Source organism: Mustela nigripes, chromosome 6 (assembly GCF_022355385.1).
Source record: "Mustela nigripes isolate SB6536 chromosome 6, MUSNIG.SB6536, whole genome shotgun sequence".
In the NCBI taxonomy this organism is placed as follows: domain Eukaryota; kingdom Metazoa; phylum Chordata; class Mammalia; order Carnivora; family Mustelidae; genus Mustela; species Mustela nigripes.
In genome coordinates, this window is record NC_081562.1 from 112,540,181 (window position 1) to 112,564,132 (window position 23,952).

Below are 23,952 nucleotides of genomic sequence, written 5' to 3' on the forward strand. Positions count from 1 at the left end.
TAGTGGTAAGCTTTTCTTGGAAGAAGCTAAATTTAAGTGCAGGCAAGGCTATCTGAGAAGATAGCAGAGAGGCGGAAGTTTCGGTATAGAACTCCAGAGAGAAGGAACACTTAGTGTCTTCTCGGTCACTCACATGAAGCGAATGTGGTTGTGGACAACGGAAGTGAGAGCCAGAGAAAGGCACCAAGAGCATCTCCACCAGGAGCAGACATGGTGCAAGAGAAGGCTGCACAAGGCTATGTGATGTGAATGGAACTCTTGAAGCCACATCCCAGGGCAGTGATGTCAGTACGTAAGCGCATCGACCAGGAGGCCATTAGAGGTGGAGTCCCCATGCCAGCCAGGTCCACGTAAGAAGAAGGTGTCGCACTACAGTCTGGCAAAGCTCCCAGTATGACCCTCAGCTTGATGCCTTCAGCCAAGGATTTCGTGCAATTACCCTCAGATTATCTACCTGAACCCAACACCCCTGACCATGTTAGGCAAAGAGGGTACAGATGGAGGACTAGGGCTGCAGGGGAAACACCACAGCTGAATGAGGCACCTGGAAAATATCTACCATCAGCTCAAGAGCAACACGTAAGGCCAAGCGAGTACCTTTGCAGGGTCTAGTTCACCTGAAGGCTGGTGACTAGTCAGACTAAAATAAACATCATGGATAATAAAAATGTGGCTGATGGCTTTAATGCATTTATAACTACTTCTTCCACTTTAAGTTATAACTTGTTTGAAAGTAGGATAGTTTAATTCCAAAAATGAATTCCTTCAAGTGTGTGTGTGTGTTTTTTAAAGATTTTATTTATTTATTTGACAGAGAGAGATCACAAGTAGGCAGAGGCAGGCAGAGAGAGAGAGAGGAGGAAGCAGGCTCCCCGCTGAGCAGAGTGCCCAATGTGGGGCTCGATCCCAGAACCCCGAGATCATGACCTGAGCCGAAGGCAGCGGTTTAACCCACTGAGCCACCCAGGTGCCCCCAAGTGTGTTTTTTAAACTTCAGATTCTTAGGTCATGCCCCCTCCAATCCCCAGAGCTTCTGTACCTCAAGAATCTACATATTTTTTTAATTTTATTTTTTTATTTTTAAGTAATCTCTACAACCCCAAGATCAAGCATCACACACTCTACCCACGGAGTCGGCCAGGTGCCCCAAGAATCTGCTTTTTTTTTTTCCTAAACCTCTCCACTGGTTCCAATGCAGGGTTCTGCTGGCTACACTTTGAGAACATCTCTTCAAGAACAGGGAGCTGAGAGAGATCCTTCTCACCTTCTGACCCACAGGAATACAGATGTAAATTTTTGAAAGACCCAAAAATATTCTTGCTTTTTGTTTGCATATAAAAAAAAAAACTGAGACTTTAAAGCCTACCTTTGAAAGAAAGAAAAGAATGATACTGAAATATTCATTATTTAATCAATGTACAAAACATAGACATGGGGGAAATAACATTAATAATTAACATGTGCTCCTTTACACCACAGGAAAGGGAATGGGAAAGCACTGACTTTAAGGTTTCATCATTTTTTGAAGGAGCAAAGAATAAAGCTAGCTTTCCATTCTAAGAAAAAAAAGAAAGAAACATGGACATGATCGAGAGGCTCAAAGGACCCCAAACCTAGGGGGTCCACAGGTAGCTAGGCTGAACCAACAGACAAGATACTGACCCATTTGACTGAGAGCTGAGCTTAGGGTCTTGTTTGATTGGGTTTCCAGTTTCTTCCAATCAGGGGGAACCCTACCCTCCAAGAGTACATAACGTCTTGAAAAAAAGCAAGACACTTCAACTTAACACTCATTCTCCTCGGCCATATTTCCATCAGGAACTTTGCTCCATTTCTTCATAATCCTTCTCCAGAGCGGCCAAGTCTTCCCTGGCCTCTGAGAACTCGCCTTCCTCCATGCCTTCCCTGCTGTACCAATGCAGAAACGCCCTCTTGGCATACATGAGGTCGAACTTGTGGTCCAGGCGGGCCCAGGCCTCCACGACAGCCGTGGTGTTGCTCATCATACACACAGCCCGCTGGATCTTGGCCAGGTCCCCTCCTGGCATCACCATGGGTGGCCGGTTGTTGATGCCCACCTTGAAACCAGTCGGACACCAATCCACAAACTGCACAGAGTTCCTGGACTTCATGGCTGCGATGGCTGCATTCACGTCTTTGGGGACCACGTCCCCTCTGTACAGTAGGCAGCAAGCCATGTACTTCCCCAGCCGAGGGTCGCACTTGACCAGCTGATGGGAGAAGTCAAAGCAAGCAGCGGTGATGTCAGACACAGAGAGCTCCTCATGGTAGGCATGGTCAGCAGAGATGATGGGGGCCAAGGTTGTCACGGGGAAATGTATTCTTGGATAAGGGACAAGGTTGGTCTGGAATTCAATGAGGTCCACATTCAAGGGCCCCTCAAACCGGAGAGAGGCAGTAATGCAAGATACCGCCTGGCCTATCAGCCTATTAATGCTGGCGTAAGAGGGACGCTCGACACCGAGTTTCCGGTGGCAGATGTCATAGATGGCCTCGTTGTCCACCATGAACGTGCAGTCTGAGTGCTCCAGGGTGGTGTGCGTGGTGAGGACGGAGTTGTAAGGCTCCACGACAGCAGTGGAAATCCGGGGGGCTGGATAGACAGAGAACTCCAATTTCGTCTTCCTGCTGTATTCTATCGAGAGCTGCTCCATTAGGAGAGATGTAAATCCTGATCCAGTGCCTCCTCCAAAGCTTCGGAAAATCAAAAATCCCTGAAGTCCACTGCACTGCTCTGCCTGGGGAAGCAAAGGAGAGGTGAGACCTGGGCCACATGAACCCCACAGTGGCAGTGGGGAGACAAGAATTTCCCCCGGACAAAACTTTCAGAAAGGACGAGTGTGCCTTTATTAACGCCCCAGGAACACACGTGTGGGGTAGGGGAAGCACTTTAGAATTTCACTATAAACGAAGCATAAATATTCAACTGTCTTTAGCTGTCCTTCACAAATGTATCAGCTTGTGAGCTACAGTCTTTCTCAGTAACAAACAAAATGGCCAAATACTGAAGCAACCTACGCCTCCCGCTTCCCCCAGGAGATGAAGTACCTCTCACTTGTACATCCAGCCTACTATGCAGGTGTAAAAGGCATCGTGTGATTGAAGAGAATGCCAGACACCAATATGTGTACTAGACAAAGGATTCTCCAGATGCAGGTCCGTAAAGAAGAGTTCAAGGTCAGGAACTAGAGTAACTAATCTCCTGGTGGGATGTGTCACCTGTTAACTTCACGAATAACCAGACTACAGGAAAAGGACAGGTGTCAGGAGGCTTTGGAGGTCTGTGAGAAGGTGAGCCATGTTGAGTGGGCAGTTGCAAGACTAGAGGGAGGCTAGTCATTAAAAAGAAGGCCACCCTGCCCTCTGTCACAGCATGGAGGGACCTTAAGGCCATTAGGCCAAGAGAGATAAGTCATACACAACAGGACAAATACTGTATCATCCCATTCATATAGGTGGAATCGGAAAATGTCCAACTCATAAGAACGGAAAGTAGCACAGTATCTGGTGGGGGCTGTGGGTGGGGGAAACTGGGAGACGTTGAAGGACACAGACATCCAGATAGCAGATGAGTCCATTCTGGGAGCTAACAGACAGCACCGTGCTCTGGTTAGCAATTCTGTGCTGTAGGCTTCAAAGTTGCCAAGAGAGTGGATTTTAAACGTTGTCAACACACACACACACACACACACACACACACACACACACATGTTAACTGCACTGTGGCCATCACTGCGCAGTATCTCAATAAAGCAGTGGAAAAACCAAAGTCTTTCCTCATAAATCTAAAAAGAAAGAGAAGACGAGGCTGCAGTAAGCGGAATGGAAATGGTTTCTTCCATGCATCCTCCATCACGAAGTGTCGTCCAAGCCTACACCAAGGTGCCTCCCAGCCTTGAGTGTCTGCGGGAGAGGCCGGGGGCGGTGACCCGGGTGTTGTGTGGAAGGCGGATCCCAGGCACTCAGGCACGGGCCCCCGCTAGGCAGAAAGGGGCCACTTGCCAGCTTTCGGATCCTCTCGAGCACCAGATCGATGATCTCGGACCCCACAGAGTAGCGACCGCGGGCATAGTTGTTTGCGGCGTCTTCCTTCCCGCTGACGAGCTGCTCCGGGTGGAAGAGTGAGCGGCGCTGGCCGGCCCGAATCCCATCTGCAGAGGGGACATGAGGTCAGCACACTCCCTCCATTTGACGGCTAACCCTTTGCCAGTTCAACTGCCAACCCAATGCTGATTTCCCCAGTGTCACGGTAAAGAAAGGGTTTTCAACTGCTGAGCTGGCCTTCCTCAGTCTAGAACAGTATCATTACTTCCAGACAAATGGGAAGTACATTTTCCCAGTGTAGACCCTTTGTTAGTTTCTCACAGCTGCTGTAACAAATTACAACACACCTGGTGGCTGAAAACAAGAGAAATGTTTTTTCTCGCAGTTCAGGAGGCCAGAAGTCCAAAGTGAAGGTGTTGGCAGGGCTGGTTCCTGCCGCAGGTCTCAGGGAGAAGCGGGTCCTCGGCTTGGGGCCACACACTCGAGCCTACCTCCATCACGCATGCCCACTCCCTGGGACTGGGTCCGCTCTTCCTCTCATAAGGACACAGACCCTTGGTGTTATGGTCAACACCAATCTTGTAGGACCTCAACTTAGAACATCAGTGGCAAAGACCTTATTTCCAAATAAAGGCATATTCTGAAGTTGTAGGTGGACACATTTTTAGGAGACACTCTTCAAACCCATCACACACCCTGTGATGCTCCGGCATTCTAAGGCCAGTATTTCTATCTACAAATCGCCGAATGAGTGCCAAAATAAGCAGGAAAAAGCAAACTGATCTAAATTATTACTAGTCCACTTTAAAAGAGGCTTTAACAAAGAAGGTGTGATGAGCTCAGATGCCCTCCCCAACTCAAATGCGGCTGATAAAAGCGCCAGTAGCAGGGAAATTGGGGTGAGCATGCTGGCAGTCTTCAACACAGCCAAGGGCAACTCCTGCCTGGTTTTCCTCCTTTTAAAAACCTGCTCAGGGGCGCCTGGGTGGCTCATTGGGTTAAGCCGCTGCCTTCGGCTCGGGTCATGATCTCAGGGTCCTGGGATCGAGTCCCGCATCGGGCTCTCTGCTCAGCAGGGAGCCTGCTTCCCTATCTCTCTCTCTCTCTCTCTGGCTGCCTCTCCGTCTACTTGTGATTTCTCTCTGTCAAATTAATAAATAAAAGCTTTAAAAAAAAAAAAAAAAAAACCTGCTCAGCTTGAGAAAATACCAAACACACGTCCTCAGGCCCAGGTCCTGCTCCCCAGGCCGAGAAGTACCCAGATAGCCCAATTCCTACAGAATTACGCATCGGTGTTTGAGGGCCAAGCAGGCTCTGGGAACGTTGCCCAGCTTACGGCAGGATGCCATGCGGTGCAGCATTCACAAGCACGTATCTGAGAATCTGTTTGCCAAGTTCACGGTTTCCTTCCTCACTCGGCTTTCCAGCAGTTCTTTAGCATCCTTAAATCCCAATGACGTCACCTCATATATAAGGATAATGTTAAGACCTACCCCCTTGAGCTCCTATGAGGATTATGTGAGTCATAGAGCACAATGCACGGCCCATATGACAACAATTATAAATAATAACGACACAACTGGCTTCACGACACGTACATATGCTAACGCTGTATTGACTCATCACCAGATCCCTACAGATAGCTCTAGAAGCTCACTGCCTGAGAGGAAACACGCTCCATTTCTAAGAACGAGATGGCTCTCTCAGTTCACCTTGCTCTCCTGCCCATAACCACGATTTTCTTTTTTTCATTTTTTTTTAAAGATTTTATTTATTTACTTGACAGAGAGAGACACAGCGAGCAAGGGAACACAAGCAGGGGGAGTGGGAGAGGGAGAAGCAGGCTTGCCACTGAGCAGGGAGCCCGAGGCGGGGCTCGATCCCAGGACCATGGGATCGTGATCTGAGCCAAAGGCAGACTGAGCCACCCAAGGGCCCCTTTAACCATGAATTTCTAACCACAATTTTGCACACCACCAAATGTTTAAATTTACTAAAACTGATTTAAAGGACTCTTAAGTAACATACACACACCCAAAAAGTAACCAAAAGACAAATCAAAAAACCCACCAAAGTGAAGAGCTTTAAAAGATAAATTTATAAACAAGATGTAAGTGGGCGTATAATTCTGTGGACTATTTGCTTCTCACTTACAGCTATAAGGCTGAGTTCAGGCAAAGAAGGGAATTTCTGGAATTTTGGAAGCCTGCTTCTTCATGTCAACGTTCAGTGGAGATCCCGAGGGTCACTCATAAATTCTTTTGGTAAAAACCATTCTTGGAGATCAGTGATTACAGCACTACCATTTAGTGCTACCAGTAGCTCTGCTACCCAAGCTGTCCACTCTCACTTCCTGGCACTTTTTCTACTTTCCTGAATGACATGAGCATCTGACCCAGCATCCTGAACCAGCACCCTCACGGCGTTCAGTGGTTTTTAAACACGATTATTTGGCAATCCCTTGCTTCCTTACTTCCAATGCTATCAGCCCCATTCCTCTTGAAATCACTCACAACTGCCCCCCCATCCAAAACCTTAAAGTTGTGAAATCCTTTCTCCAACCAAACTTCCTTACTTCCCCTGCTCCCCCAAGACCCAGCTCAACAGTCTTGCCAGATTCCTGTCCCCATCACTCTCCTACCCACACCCTGTTCCTGTTCAAGGTGCACGCTCCTCCACGCCTCTGGGAAGCTGCCTTTGCTGCTCCCTCAGCTGAAGATGTCTGATGGCTCCCCAGCTGCTCACTCCTTCCTGGGGATACCGCTGCATCTCATGGGCATTTCTATTGCTATTAGGTTGCATTGAAGGACGCTGGCAATTTTTAGGTAAGAAATAACCAACCATGGACAATTTCATATGCCTCAGATGAACACGTGTGTTGGTGTTGCTACGACCACTTACATTTTCTTCTCCACTAGCTTATGCTGCTCTTTTGTTGGAAGAGAATGGCTTTTTATTAGTTGGCAGACCTAGGGTCAACCCAGTTCTCCCCTCAACAGTTCAACAACCTAAGGCCAGTTCCATGACCTGCCCAAGACTCAGCTTCTTCATCTGTTAACGGAAGATGGCAACAAGGTTTCCTGACAGAATTGCTGGAAGGATTATAGGAAAACACCCGTGTGGTTTTTTGCTAATAACAGTGGCTTCTGCAGACTGAATGTTCGTGTCTCCCCAGGAGTCACACACTGAAGCCTCCCCTGAGGGTGTTAGGAGGAGGGGCCTTTGGGCGGGGGTGGGGCCAGGGTGGGGCCCTGGTGAATGGGGTTAGTGCCCTTGCAAGGGGCCTGATGTGAGGACACAGTGAGAGGGCAGCTGTCTGCACATCGGGAAGAGCGCGCTCATCCGACACCAGCCAGGCTGCCACGCTGGTCGTGGACTCCCGCCTCCAGACAATGAGAAATAAATTCCCATAGTTTAAGCCCCCAGTCTGCAATATTTTGTTAAAATGGTCTGAACTCACTAGGACAGTAGGAGGGAAGAGATGGACATTCGTTCCTCTCGGTGCTCGTCTCTACCTAGCTGGAATGAATGTTCACTGGATTCACTGAAAGATACTAAATTCTTTCTCACCTCAGCCTCCCCTTTCCACCTCTCCTCCCTTTGGGCTGGCTTCACCGGTCTGCTCGGTCTGCTCGCACAGCCTGGCCCTGGGATTAGAAGCAGACGCTTGCCGCCAGGCCCACATCCCTGCTCACCTGTCCACATACCACCGGCACCGCCCACCCCAGCTGTGCTGCCCGCCCCTCAGACCCACACCCTGCACACCCTTCACACTTCCCTTGACCTTCGGTCCTTTTCTGCAAACGTGGATTAAACCTCCTGTCCTTTCTCTGAGTTCTCACACAGCATCACCCCATTATTCCGATCACAGAACTCCTCAATGAGCACCTTCCTCCTTGACACAAAATCCTCAGTCTCTACCTCAGAGAAGGAGAGGCATGACCCACTCTCTCCATGCTTCGGGTCCCCTCACTCACCCACCCCGAACCCTCCTGCCCCTCCCTCTCTCCTTGTTCTGCCTACAAATATCTTCAGTAGAATTCTACTCTACAGACACAATAAAAACTCACCTTTCCTTCATTCTAGAACCATTTGGGCTGGCTTTGAACAAGACCAGCTACTACCACAGCTTTTGAGTTTCTTCTCTATAGGATAACTTCTCACTGAACCCCTCTGGTTCCCCCATCTTTTACCAGGACCAGCCTCTTCACATGCAAATGGAACTTACCTACTCCTACACACCTAGAACCCCCTCTGCAATTCCTACCTCATTTATCAATCTCATTATTCAAACAGTGAAATCTGACTGCCATCTCTGAATTCTCTCTAGAACATTCACTGACACATAATCTGTTGCTCTTGTTTTAGATGGAGGTCTCTCAAATCTGGGTTCTCTTCTCCATTCTCCCTCCACACATCACAAAAACCTTGTAACTTTCTCCAGTTTACTCTCTTTCTAGATTAGTACCTGGCACATAGAAATGTTGTATACATTAATGAATAAATCTCTGTGATTAACATTACTGAAGTATAGTTCTCAATCTGTCTTTTCCTTGCTCTTAAATCTTCACTGGCCCCCTATTTGTGATGAGGTTCACACCACACAAATTATTCAAAGAAATCCCATAGCCGGCCTCCACTCCAGTTGACGTCTTCTGTGAGTCTGCTGTATCAACATCTTCTCCCTTTTCAAGCTGAAACAATATGTTTTCCATCCTCTCTCACCTGTGAACTGTTAAACAAACTCTTACCCAGCCTTCAAGACTCAGATGGAGTATCACTTCGTCCATAAAGTCCTTTCTAGGCTCTTCCGGAGAGGAAGATGTCCTCACTTCCTTCAGATCCCTACATGTCACCCTCTCTACAAGGCCTTCCTCGGCATCCCTTAGGAAAAAAGCACCTCCCCCCACTCACACAACGTTCCCTATCCCTGTGGCCCTGCTTTTATTCTTCTCCATTCCACTGATGACCATCAGGCATCCCACTAGAATGGAGGGTCCATGAAGATTCAGAGTATATACACCTCCAATGTCAAGAATAGTGCCTTGCACGCATGAGGCTCTCTTATTTGTTGAATAGAACAAGGAAAAAACAGTGCCTTCTCCTAAAGCCTGGAGCTTATGCCTCTCTGTTTGGGCCAGTTCCAGATCCTCAAAACTGCCCTCTCTCTATGCTGTTTTCTAGAGGACTGGGGAATTTCTTCTGGTCTCTTCCTGCCATGTATCTCTGCCCTGACATGCTTATTAGCTTCTGATTCCAGATCCTAAGCTGCCTCTTTGCCTAGCATCTTCAGATAGGCGCAAGTTAAAACGCCTGCCACAACATTCCGGACACCGAGATGTGGTCTCTCACACTACTGCTTTAGCTACATTCACCAAAGTCCTCTGGGGACATATTCTACTCTGCCCAGGTTTCTAGGATACGAGACTCTAGCTAATGCTCACAGCTGCAAAGCCCCATTTGTCTGAAACAAAAATTCAGATATTCTCTTCAGGCACTTAGAGCTCAAGTCGGAAGGCAACATAACTGCCTCTCCTAGCCTCCATGCGAATCTCCCCAGTTCCTGGAGCCACCGAGATGTCCTTATTTTCATCCTTTCTCACCCAGCAAACATGGAAGCGGCACATAGGAATCCTGGCTGAGGCGGTTCTGACCCTCCTCTCGTACTAACACTCCATCTTTTCCTTTCCTTGGTGTTGATCTACCTGATCAGTTACCTGAGCTGACCTGGTTCCAATAAGGAAATGAAACCCAATCCACTGTGTACAGATTGCATTCTCTGAAGATGGCCACAAGAATGTTTTCCATTTCTTGTATGCTTCTAGAACCTCGCTCTTTCCACATCAAGAGGTGAGGTCCGCTATTCCTCCCCTGGGGGGATCTCTGTAATGGTTTCAAGCCATCAAACAGCAACAGTGACACACTGGGACTACCGAGGCTAGATTACAAAAAATGCCACGGGCTTCTGCCTTGTGCTCAGGTGAGGCTTCCTCTTGGAACCGAGCTGCTGAGCCATGTTTCTGGACAAGATACTACAAAGTCTGCTATTAATAATCATAAAATTGTGCTGATTTCTCAAAGTTAGATTTGTCTGCTTCCTTGCCTCTTCAGAGTCATGGTCAGGTAATGCCAAATTTCAGATTCTTTGTTGGAATCTTCTAGCAACTGGCTTTCAAATCCAAAAAAAGACTTAATCTTCTGCGACCACAGACGTGTGGAGAAACTAAAAAGGTTTGAATTTGTTTCATCACACAGAGAAAGAAGGCTAAGCGAGTACTCCCTTTGGATATGTTTCATGCCGATCGCCGTAAGTGGTCACGAATGAACTTCTAGGTCTAAAAAATATCCCCATGATCCTATTCAGACAGATTCACACAATCTGGTGAGCCCATCTCTAGCACTGGATTTGTTTGCTTGGAGTGCGGACCTGGTTATGTACAGTTGAATGCAAGCCTTACATTACCTATAACAGCGGGATCCAGATCCATGAGGAGTGCTCTGGGCATGTGCTTCCCAGCTCTCGTCTCACAAAAGAAGGTATTGAAAGACGCATCCATGTGCTCCATGTTCCCACTTTTCAGCTGATCGTGTCTACTACTGAGAACAACGCCGTCTGGCTGGATTCCATGTTCCAGGCAATAGAGTTCCCAGCAAGCATCCCCAATCTGGACGCCAGCTTGGCCAATGTGGATGGAAAGGCACTCCCTCTGAAATAAGCCGTAGGAGGTTAGAACCAACAGCCCCTGAAGATCACATGAGCTTGGTCCCTCAGTAATGCTGCTCACAGTCGATAGAAACCAAGCTTGCAGAAGCCAATGAGGGAAATGTATGATAAGGCTAATTAAGTGTCTCATGGAAACCAAAACCCAGGGCACAGGTACGCTTTAAGAACAAATGAACCAAGGACTCCCATTTTGCTGAAAGATTTCTTTCAGCATCATAATTTAAGGACTTGCTGAATAACAGGCTAAGCATGTGAGTTAAGAATATATATCCATAATATATTATACATGTATAAAATCAAGCTGCCTCACCCAGAAAAATCTTAGCTAGTTACTGGAAAGGAATAAAACCAAAAATCAATGTATAACCTTGACCTATATTAAAACCCATTACACTTAAAGATGTTACTTTTTCACATCTTGAGGTTTTATATTTACTATGCATATGTGTTCTAAAGAAGAAAGGATGTTCTCAGCAAAATTTACCAAGGAAACATGTAATAGATTTCACAACCCCAAAATGTAAAAACTCAATACTGCAATAAGCAAACAAGAATAATGGTTCATAAAAAATGATTGATATGTAGTTCTTCATATTAAGGGCTATCAATAGGGCAATTTTACATACATCAATTAAAAAAAACTTGCAGAAAATCTGGCTGGCTCAGTCGGTAGAGTGACTGTTTATTTCAGGGTTGTAAGTTCAACTTCATGTTGGATGAAGAAATTATTTAAAAATAAAATCTTTAAAAACCCAAACAAACACTTGAGATAGCCGGTAGAGAAATAGGCAGATGACATACACAAATGAATTATTAAAATTAATAATAAATGAATTATTTTTAAACATTGAAAAATGCAAGGATTTAGGCACAAGGGAATTCACAGTATTATTTATAAGAGTGAGAATCAAGAATCAATCTACATTCATTTATTGTTGGGCATTTGAAGAAAAGTTATGCAACCCTTAAAAGTTTACCCCCCAAATTTTATGACATGGGAAAAGCTTATGATAAAACTGAGGTAAGAGGCATAGAAGTTGTATAAGTCTATATAAAGTATGACATCAAATACACTAAAAAATAAGCAGAGAAAAAGAACCTTAAAATGCATCAAATATTAACTATCTTTCTATCTGGGCAGTGACTATGTTCCCTTGTCCGGACTCCAGTGTTGTCCCTCACCCTCATCAGCCTCCACTCCCCCAGCCCACGCTTCAGTCACCATTCATGTCCTTCTTTTTAAAGGCCAACACCCGTTTTGGTCATTTAAACAGACTCCTCTAAGAGAAGGAAAGAAAAGACCCAGAAAAACCACGAGGGCAGCATTGACACATTTGAATGCTGTGGGGTTTTGACGGCCAGCGGGCATGGGACAGGTCTGTGCAGGGGGGCATGGGCTCCCCTTCCAGCTGTTAGCCTGGTGAGCCCATCAGCAGCCCTGCCCTTGTCCAGGCTGCTCTTCCGCTGGACAAGGTCTGAGATCAACCACGAAAAGACCACTTGTCCAGGGAGGGAGGGAGCTCTGGCCGGTCACAGCCCTGCCATCCGACCTGGACTCTGTTCCTGCTCCACCACATCACGCCCTTGTACTCTGTCTCCTCGATTCACAAGGACTAACAGCCGTCTCTGCTTTATGAGGAATTCAAGTTCACTACTTGAGTAGAACTCCCCCCACCCGTGCCTTTTCCACGCAACTACGGGTCTCTCACGACAAAGTCTGTGAACTCCATTCAGGAAGCACCTCACCCAGGATCCCAACCTCCGTCCAGCACAGAAAAAATCAAACAGCTTGGTCATAAACGAGCTTCTAACGTGCTTGTCTGCAAAGCACGGCTTCCTTCCTCCCACACCTGCTGGACTGCAAACGATCTCAGTACAGTACAGCTACTGTCATCAGATCAAAACTCCCTTGATTTAGGTAAAAATGCTGAACGGGGGGGGGGGGGTTCATTTCATGGTTTCCCCATCTTTTGAGCCACTTACATGCCGATTTCTCTCACAGCACCCCAGCTTACCGCCCAGGCTATGGCGGGTGCACACACATCTGCTCCAAGTACCCAGAGAAAAAATAATCACCAACGTGGAAGAGCAGTTGCTGCTCTTTACACAGTCTGTTACCCAAGGGGTTCAGACATAGGCCTGGTATGGTCCTTTTCAAACTTGACAGGAGCACTTGGCTCAAGAAGGACCAGTCACGCCCTTCCCAGTTTGAGAAGCAGCTGAGTTTATGACTTAACTGTGTCCCAGGGCACAGAAGGCTATTTTCACCTTCTTCTCTTAGCCAGTCCCTCCTTTCCAAACTATCTGTTAAAACATTAGCCACACTAGGGGAGCCTGGGTTGCTCCGTGGGTAAAGCCTCTGCCCTAGGCTCAGGTCATGATCTCAGGGTCCTGAGATCAAGCCCCGCATCAGGAGCCTGCTTCCCCCCTGCCTGCCTGCCTTTCTGCCTACTTGAGCTCTCTCTCTCTGTTAAATAAATAAATAAGATCCTTTTAAAAAATAAATAAATAATAAAACATTAGCCACACTATAAAATGATTGTAAACTGCCAATTCAATATTGATATTATCAGCTGCTACAATGTTTATCTAAATTACTAGGAAGGCACAGTTTTCTAATTAACTTTTTATTTTGAGATAAAGGTAAGTAGTAGATTCATACACGTTTTAAGAAAGAATGAAGATCTCATGTAACCCATACCCATTTTCCACCCCGTTAGTATCTTGCCAGGTGATCCTGAAAAATATCATCCCCAGAATACCGAAATTTGGTCAAGCAACAGAACGTTTCCATGACTGCAGGGATCCCTCATGTAGGAAGGCATGATTTTTAAGAGCAAAATAACTTCAATATCCTTAAAATGTTGGAGAGAAAGAGTCAAAGGGAGTGAGACTATCAGATGAGAAAGCAGTATGAATTTAAAATTCTAAGACACCAAAAACCTACAGGGACTAGCACATAAGACATTAAAGGGAGAGTGGGTCTTCAGAGATGATCCCCAAACAGGAATTACTGTAAGCAACTATGTTCATTGTTGTCCCCCAAGAACGAAACCCAAGAGAGGACAAGGAGATGGCCATGCACTTTACCCTGTCGTACATTTATGAGTCTAGCCATGATGACTTGGGTCTGAAGTCCCCAGAAACTCTAAACGCATAGCTAAAAGTGGAGCAATTGGTTTCTACAGAAAAATCGGCACAGCAGGTCCAAAACAAGTGTAGAACCAAAGGAAGGAAGGGTTCCTGTTTCACTACTTCGGTTAAAAGCAGGGAACAAACTGCAAATTCACTGAGCTTTTCCTAAAAGCAGCAAAACCACAGGTGAACCGACCAGAGCTTCTCCAAGTCTGCCTCACACACAGTTACCAAAAGAAACAAATGTCTCCTTAAAAATTATTTCTCTTGTACTAAGAATATATTAAGGATGGTTGGGCAGGGAAGAGGGCCAAATACGGTTAGTAAAATTTGCTACAAAACCACAGCAACACTGATAACCACGTCCAAGAACCCCAGCCACTTACCATGCTGATCTGGAGGTGCCCCTGCTGGCCCTCGGCAATGACCAAGCTGCAGGCCCAGGTGGACTTTATCACCGGGCAGGAAATGACTCCGGCTGAGGAGCTGAAGACACCTGCTTCACTTAAAGCAGTACAGCCCCTTCCTGAATTTCCCGTTCTCTGCCCCAAAGCAGCGATGCGGGACCCGAACAGCCTGAGATAACTCTTGTACAACTACAGGTGATGTCATTAGAGCGTACCCAAATCTACTTCCAACCTAAACCTGTTCTGGTTAAAAATAACAACGGTCTTCTTTCAAAGATCCTCCTCCTGGATTAAGAATGTATTAAGCATGGATGGGGAAAGAGTAGGAATCAAATTCGCTGCAATAGCAAATAGCTTTTTCTAGCACATAAGGACTACATGAATATCTTCCCTTTAAATAAGATTCAAACAATTCCTGGGACAGAGAACCAAGAAAGTGTCTTTTTACCTCTCACCTCCTACTCATGTGCCTTGACTGTCACCACCACTTCCAAATGTATGGGGATTTCTATGTTTTGGTTATTCCTAATTTTATTATTTGCTCTATTTTAAATTGTGATATTATTATAGATAACATACACTTATACTGTTATTTTTGGTTATTTGAATTAAGATCAGAGAACATACTCTAAATGATTTCTCTCTTTATATATTTGTCAAGACAACCTTCATGTTCTGCTATATGGTCAATTTTTGAAAATGTTCTGTGAATGCTTCAAAAGAATGTATTCTGTAATTTGTTGGATGCAATGCTTTAGATACACATTTCAAACTGATTTACTATGTAGTCTAAACTTTGAGTATTGATTCCTTTCAGAGATGTGTTAAATTTTCCCATTATGAATGTTGATTTGTTTATTGTTTCTCTCTGACAATTTTTGTTTTATATATTCTGAGGCCATGTTAATAAGAACATGTAAATTTTAAATTGTGAGATTCTTTTTTAATTTTTGAAGATTTTATTTATTTATTTGACAGACAGAGATCACAAGTAGGCAGAGAGGCAGGCAGAGAGAGAGAGAGAGGGAAGCAGGCTTCCTGCGGAGCATAGAGCCCGATGCGGGGCTCGATCCCAGGACCCTGAGATCATGACCCGAGCCGAAGGCAGCAGCCCAAACCACTGAGCCACCCAGGCGCCCCGAATTGTGAGATTTTCTAAGGAACAAAATATTCTATCACTTTAAAATGACTATATCTATGAATGATTTTGTCTTAAATTCTTTATTACTGAATAGTAATATTACTACTTCAATATTATTTTCTTGGTTAGTGTCTGAATGATGTATTTTCTAGCATTTTGCATTCTTAAGAATTTAAAAACCTTTCAGAATTCTCACATTTTTGATGTGTCCTTTGTAAGCTTACATTACAAAAATTATGGGAAAATATTTTCTTATTTACCTTTTAATTGAAGAATTTAGTCCATTACATCTAATGTAATAACTAATAAAGCTGGGTTTAGATATCTTATTTTGTGCTTTTATCTTATATCTGTTTGTCCCCGTGTTCTAAGTTATCTGTTGGCATCCTTTCTTTTGTGCCAATGACATGTATTTAAGCCAACACGGCCTTATTGTTATTTCATAAAAATCAATGTTTATTTTACCACTTTCTTTGCTTTTCATTCCTTCTGCTACTTTTTTTTTCTTCTGTTTGAAGTAAATCCTTCAGAATTCCTTGAGTGAGGTCTTTCGATTACCTTTTTTTCCTTTTGTATCAAATGCCTTTAATTCACCCATCTTCCTGAAAGGTATCTCATTGGGTATGGAATTCTGTGCCAGCATTTCTCCCTGAGTCCACTGGCTTCTGGCCCCCACTCCTGCCTACAAGAAGTTGTCAGTAGAAGAGTTGCTCTCTTTAAGGTCTCTCTGGATGCATTAGAATTTATCTTTGTCTTTGGCTTCTTTAGTTTTACCGTAATTGTCTTTATGTGGATTTCTTTACCTGTCTGGCTTTGGATTTGTTGGTTCTAATGATCTGTAGATTCATGTCTTTCTGAGTTTTAGAGTTCTCAGCCATGATCTTCTTTGAGTATTGCTTTCCTCCCATTTTCTTTCCTTTTTTTTTTTTTAAAAGATTTTATTTATTTATTTGACACAGAGAGAGATCACAAGTAGGCAGAGAGGCAGGCAGAGAGAGAGGAGGAAGCAGGCTTCCTGCTGAGCAGAGAGCCCGATGTGGGACTTGATCCCACGATTCTGAGATCATGACCTGAGCCGAAGGCAGAGGCTCAACCCACTGAGCCACCCAGGCGCCCCTTCTCTTTCCTTTTCATTAGACATTTTTATATACTTTATACGTTTCTGAACATCTCCTATTTGCAATCTCTTTATACCTCTGTGTTATATCCTGCTTAATTTCTCCAGCTATCTTCCCCTTTATCCATTATCTTTTTGGGACTTTACCTAATCTTTTTTTTAAAGTCATGCACTAAGTTGCCAATTGTAATAACTATATTTTTTCACTTTTTGGAAGTTTTTTTTTTTAATTTGCTACATCCAGTTTTGTTTTTTGTTTTTTGGTTTTTTTTTTTTTTTTGGGTGATTGACTATTTCCCCAAGATATCTTCCATCTTGTCTTCTATTTGTTTAGACATAGTAACTGTAGATGTTTCCTAATCTAACTGATTATTCCATGAAACAAACATCTTTGCAGGTCTGTTTACTTTGTCAGTTATTTTTTCTGATTCATACCAACGCTGGCTTTTTTCCCCCTTATGTACTTGTTTTTGACTGTGTGCTTCTGGTTTTCTTTGAGAACTTATTTGAAGGGAGTCTTTGAGGTTTGGAATGAACATATTTCTCCAGAGACTATTTGCATTTACTTTTGCAAGTCATCTAGGGGGCATTATCTGTTTAAATTGATGCACTGAAGTTTTATTTTTCAGACTATCCAAGTGAAGTGATCTTAGGTTACCTTTTGGTCTAGGGCCATCTTGTGGTTATAATTCTGAGAGGCAATCCCTCCCAATGTCCTGCTTTGCTCAAGGCCAGAGGAAAAACCTTGCCGTCTCTTGGGTGTCGAGTGGCCTTACACGTATTCTATAAGTATTTGAGGAGTTCAAATTTATGGAGGAGGATCTCCTATGAAACTATCTTGGGTTGGGCATTGATTCCTCTCCCTTGGGCCCAGTGGGTCCATGAAAACTGATGCTTCCCTGTTTGGCAAGCACCTTTAACACAAGAAGGAGTTTCTGGCCTCCATGTATCTCTCTCATTCCCTCAGGAACTGGCCTTGAAAGGCTCTACTGTCTTATTCATCAGTGCTTTTGATATGTTCTTTTGTGTATTAGTCGGCATTTTTAGTTTCACTTAGTGGTCAGAGGGGTCCAGCTAACTTATCCCAACATATTACTAGAGCTAGAACTCCAATTGCTTTTTAAACTTGTTGTGGATGTGTCTCTTGTAAGGATAGTGAGAGTCTCTGTCTCTCAGTGGGAAAATGTAGTGTGTTCACATTGCTTGTGATTACCAATATGCCTGAGTATATTCTTGCCTTACTTTACATTTTCCACTGACTAGGCTTTTTTTCTTTTCTTACTTTCCTCCAATTTGATAGCCTAATTGAATTCCCTTTGGGCACCACAATATTTTTCTAGTGGTTTGTAAGTTGTAGCTCATTTTCCAGTATTTCTGCTACTCTCAAAATTTTTTTTAATGTTTTATTTTTTATGAACATATATTTTTATCCCCAGGGGTACAGGTCCGTGAATCGCCAGGTCCACACACCCCACACCACTCACCAAAGCACACACTCCCCGCAATGTCCATAACCCCACCCCCCTCCCCCCAGCAACCCTCAGTTTGTTTTGTGAGATTAAGAGTCACTTATGGTTTGTCTCCCTCCCAATCCCATCTTGTTTCATTTATTCTTCTCCTACCCACTTCAGCCCCCATGTTGCATCACCACTTCCTCATATCAGGGAGATCATATGATAGTTGTCTTTCTCCGCTTGACTTATTTCACTAAGCATGATACGCTCTAGTTCCATCCATGTTGTCGCAAATGGCAAGATTTCATTTCTTTTGATGGCTGCATAGTATTCCATTGTGTATATATACCACATCTTCTTTATCCATTCATCTGTTGATGGACATCTAGGTTCTTTCCATAGTTTGGCTATTGTGGACATTGCTGCTATAAACATTCGGGTGCACGTGCCCCTTCGGATCACTACGTTTGTATCTTTAGGGTAAATACCCAGTTTAGCAAACTCAACACCCAAAGAACAAATAATCCAATCAAGAAATGGGCAGAGGACATGAACAGACATTCCTGCAAAGAAGACATCCAGATGGCCAACAGACACATGAAAAAGTGCTCCATATCACTCGGCATCAGGGAAATACAAATCAAAACCACAATGAGATATCACCTCACACCAGTCAGAATGGCTAAAATCAACAAGTCAGGAAATGACAGATGCTGGCGAGGATGCAGAGAAAGGGGAACCCTCCTACACTGTTGGTGGGAATGCAAGCTGGTGCAACCACTCTGGAAAACAGCATGGAGGTTCCTCAAAATGTCAAATTTTTAATACGCAAATTTGATTATATTTGTTAATTTATATATTATTTTAATCTTATATATTTTAGTCTTTTAGAAATCTATTACCCACCAAAACATGCACGCATGTGTGCATACACACACACATACACACATATTTTCAGTCTTCCCCCTTTGTAAAAAAATTTTTAAAGATTTTAAGTAATCCCTAAGCCCAATGTGGGGCTTGAATTTATAATCCTGAAATCAAGAGTAGTATGTTCCACTGACTGAGCCAGCCAGGCACCCCTCAATCTTCCCCTTTTATGCTATCCTCACATCTCTTGCTTCCAAAATTGATATTATCTGGAATTTTGGTGTCACTAAAATAATTTTTTTACACTAGCCATTAAAAATTATTTAGGCATAAGCATAAATTGTTCTTGCTTCTTTATATACTACTGCTTCCTGTAACCCACTTAATTCTTTCTCATTGGATTTGTTAGTCATGTTGCTGGATTATACATGCAAGTAATTCTTTCAGTTATGTGAATGGTAATTTGACAGGTTCCTGCAGATTCAAAAATGTGTTCACCTTTTCTTCCCCCTTAAATAATAACAATGTGTTTGAATATGGGATTTTAGGTTCCAAACCATATGTCCTCAAACCTCTGAAGATACTGGCCATTATTCCTTCTTTCCATTAAAAAATATTACACTGCTCTAATTCTTTGTTCCTTATAGATAGGCTTTCTTTGAGAACTTTTATCATTTTTCTCTTTATTTCTTTGAACATGAAAATTTCCATGATGTGGTTCTATGTAATCTTTTTAAAATCACCTCATTCCATACTTAGAGGATACTTCTAATACTCAGGTCTTACTCTTTCTTGGGCCTGGGCTTTTTAATTTAGTTATTTTCTCCTCTCCATACTGCCTGTTCTCTCTCCTGGACTCTAGTTAGATAAAAGTTGAAACCTTTAGTGTTGCCCTTTTGACTCTGTATTCTTCTTTCATATTTTCCTTTCCCTGGGTCTTTGCATTGTGTTCTTGGAAAATTCTTCAGCTAGAACTTTTGGCCTATTGATTTGCTTTTCATCTGCGTTGCTTCTGCTATTGATGTGTCTTTTGGTTTAGTTTTATTTTATTCTATTTTATAGAATTTTTTAAAGATTTTATTTATTTATTTGAGAGAGAGAGCACAAGCAGGTAGGTGGAAGGGCAGAAGGAGAGGGAGAAGCAGACTCCCACAGAACTGGGAACCCTGTGTGGGCTCGATCCCAGGACCCTGAGATCATGACCTGAGCCGAAAGCAGACACTCAACTGACTGAGCCACCCAGGTGCCCCATTTATTTTTAAGTGACCAGAATTTTAGTGTATTTTCTTTTCATGGCTGAATTGGCATCTCACCTCTCCCTTTGAAGTCTTCTGTTTGTGTTTGTGAAGTCTTCTGTTTCTTTCCTTGTGTTCTAATTCTTGCCCCTTTAGGATTTTGATGTCCCTCTCATTGTGAAGGCTTTCCTTAAATCTTTTAACAGTCATGGTTTTATCTTTTATCCTGTTTTGTCTTAGACCTCTGTGTGCCTGCCTGTGTGTGCTATTTTTACAGCCTGTTTCTGGTGATACAGGTGGAAGGTTGGAATGTACTGCTGGAGTGGCTTCTATCTGTCTTCTGCTTTCATGTTCCCCATCTTCCCTGGAATAGTCCTGAAGCACTGCTCCATATCTCCAGCTTTGGGTCCCCACTCACTGCTTTAGCCAATGGGCAAGTATACTTCGCAAGCAGAGGAGGGGGAAGAAGCTAATTGACTCACCTGCTCCAAATGTACCTTCCAATTTAATGATTCCAAATCATTAAAACTCCTTCTGCATCTTGTATCTGTTGATTCTGCATGGGGAGCTCCTTTAAAATCATGTGTACTCCAGCAGTTTTCTCCTGAATTTATGAGTTCTACTTGTCACAGAATTTGATCTTCATAAAGTCAGTCCCATCTGTCTCTATCTGCCAATAATCCCCCAAATTTTTAGGGTTCTGGTAGTTCCATATAATAAAGGCAAAGAATAAGCCGGTTTCATTTTATAAAACCAGAATCGTGTTTATTTTGTTGCTGTGTCAAATTTCTCCCATTGGCCCCTGATTATTTTTAGTTTGACACAAGATAAGGGGAAATCAGATGATTTAATTACCTCTTTTCTGAACCACTGACACATTTAGCATGTTTCATTATTTTTTTTTAATTCTCAACCTCACTTAGAGCTATGATTACTTAAATTTGCAAAGGAATTAGAACAGAATTAGAAAAGTCTCTTTAGAAATATAACCTAAGAAATGCATCTTAGTATTAGTTTCTTTTTTCTTTTTTCTTTCTTTCTTTTTTTTTTTTTTAGTAATTTATTTCTTCCTTGAAACACTAAATCCTAAAGGAATAAAGTTCCCTAAAGTAATAATAATTGGAATTTCAAGTCTGGAGAAGTCTTCTGTTGTGATGGTTAGTTTCATGTATCAACTCGGCTAGCCCATGGTGCTCAGTTATTCAACCAAACACTAATCTGTAACTGAGAAGGCACTTTGTAAATATGGTTAACATAGACAATCATTTGACTTTAAGTAAATATTACCCTTGATAACATGGGTGGGCCTCATCTAATCAGTTGAAAGGCCTTAGAAGCAAAGCAGCAGCATCAGCTTCAGCTCCTACCCAAGAGTTGCCAGCCTTCCAGTCTGTCCTACTGACTTCAGATTTTATAGAGCCCACGTCACATAAATTCCATGAATACACTTCCATACACACACACATATCACACTACTTCATACCTCATATACATACAAATACATAAATCTCTCTTCTACATAAACCTCCATTTTTACATAAATATAGACATATATAAATATTTATTACTAGCTCTATTTCTCTGGTAGAACCCTCACGGACACATGGGTTAGCTGTTGTTAGGTCTTTGAAAGAGAGTGGAAAAAAAAAACTTGCAAGTATGAAAGTGTGGGGTGTATGGTTAGGATTTCCTTTCTTTACAAAGTTCGTCTCTTTAACTATTTTTCAATATAGGCTAGTCAACTCACTGGCTAAGTGATTGAGAAAAAATAACCTTCTAAGCAAGAAATTCTTCGGCTCTGAGAACTAATTCTTTCTGACTGATATTCTGACATTTGTGAAGATATCTTTGCTAATTCTCTGTTGGCAACCCAGGCTGCCACAGCCAGAATCACTTCCCATTGTCATTCCCACCCCTACTGTGCCCACCGCCCTACCTTCTACCCTCTCCTCCCACCCCCCCCCCCCCCCCCCCAACGAACAGAACTCTGTACTTTGAAACTTCACTGGCCTCCTCCCAAGACAGTCTAAGCATAAAAGCAATTTGCCTCAATCTACTTCTAATTTATTGTACTTCTCCTGGCCACACATTTTTCTTCCCAAGTTCCATTCCTCTTAAAGCCCCCCTCCGTCATTCCAGTTTCCAATTTAACTGTTTTTCTCCTTGAAATATCCAAAACCAAACCAAGATCGTAAATAGATGATAGGTGAAAAACAATGACCAGCTTTCCCTTCCCCTACACACAGACACACATGATAGATTCGAAGAAACGAGAAGCCTGATTTCAAACAATCTGTCCTGTTGCGCCTAGCAATACTCTTGCTGGTCAGATATGATGACTGGACAGTTTCTCCATCAGATACATTTACCATCAGAGTTTTCTCCATCAAATACATTTACCATCAGAGTTTTCTCCATCAAATACATTTACCATCAGAGTAACTTTCCCATTGGCGGTTTAAGACTGCACAGCTTTGATATCTTTAAAAGTCTTTTCATTCTCATTTTTCTCCAAAACATGCGTCTGAGGGCTTGGGGAAAGAACTGAAGTATCCGTGGTGCAGAGGGGTCAGGCAGACTGCTGGAAGTTGCGAATAAAAGACACTGCGCTTTCCCAACATTCTCCCTCTACAACCCCACTTACAGCTGGTATGTACTGGATGACCTTACTGGTTGCTAAAACAAGCATGACAGGTATCATTTGGTAAGCAGTTTTACAAAAAGAGTTTGATTTATTTAGAGAATATGAGAGACTAGGTTTTAGAAGTATTGGTTTGTGTACTAATGCATACCAGTCTACTAGCTGTTGAAATAATCTTTGAGAAAGACACCCAAAGAGTATTTGTAAATCTATGTTTGCGTGGAAACCTGCTCCTTAGGGGAGCCTGGCTGGCTCAGTGGGAGGAGCATGTGACTCTTGATCTCAGGGTCATGGGTTCAAGACCCCCTTGGATATAGAGATTACTTAAATAAACAAATTTGAGGGAAAAAAGAAAGCTCCTTAGACAGCATTTCTGTATGTTTTACTCTAACTGCTGCAAAGCAAAACTTTCTTCTTTAATTTCCGGGGGAGAGTGGGGTAAGGTAGGATATCTCAACAGGATTCTTGTAACACAAGAATTTGTCCTCATGTTATAAATGCAATTCAAGTTCAGCATCTCATGATTAAAAAATCATGAAATACAAGAAAGTAAAAAAAAATTTAATAATATAGTCTACTTAGTGAAATTTTAATACATTGATTGCATGTTCTTTTAAATCTCTTATAATTCATAACTCAGGGTATACTGAATATACGTCTGTATTCCATGTTTTTATTTCAGACTTACAGTACCTATCCTATGATACACTTTATAGTTAATTTTTATTGGCTGAAAATACTCTTGCCAGTGGATCAACTATAACTAACCACTTCCCTATCATTTTTTATTTAACTCTCTTTACTTCTCTGATATTATAAACACCAGGGGGATGAACAGGGGAAAAGCAAACCTCGTCACAGGGACGCGGGAGCCCCAATAGGAGAATGAAGAGCCAAAGAACGGGCGAAGTCGGAGGGCTTTCACCCCAGGTTAGAGGAAGAGGCAACTGCGGGGAAAGGAGCTGAAATGTCCGAGAGCAAAGCAGGGCGGGTTTCTTTCACGAGCGCGGCTGCTGCAGGAGTCCGCCTCCCGGGGCTTCGTCCTGCCGCCCCGGTCTGTGCCGGTGGTGTTTCCTGCTGCGGGGTACCGGGAGCGCGGCGCTGCCACGCAAGCCGCAGCCGCCGCGTTCCGGGGGGCCGGGGGGTCGCTCCGGGGGGGGGGG

General features: G+C 43.4%; 2 protein-coding genes across 2 annotated transcripts in view; both read right to left on the reverse strand.

Moving 5' to 3' along the window:
* The window catches only part of LOC132020017 (prostaglandin F synthase 1-like), a 147,081-nt gene that overhangs the window by 121,510 nt on the left and 1,619 nt on the right, over positions 1–23,952 (reverse strand). The gene's annotated exons all lie outside the window — the stretch shown is intronic.
* TUBAL3 (tubulin alpha like 3) lies at positions 847–14,358 on the reverse strand. Its single transcript, XM_059403994.1, is given in 5 exon segments — positions 847–1,817; positions 1,819–2,755; positions 4,020–4,172; positions 10,529–10,772; positions 14,311–14,358. Coding segments are annotated over 5 exon segments (1,371 nt in total). The 5' UTR covers positions 14,314–14,358; the 3' UTR covers positions 847–1,783.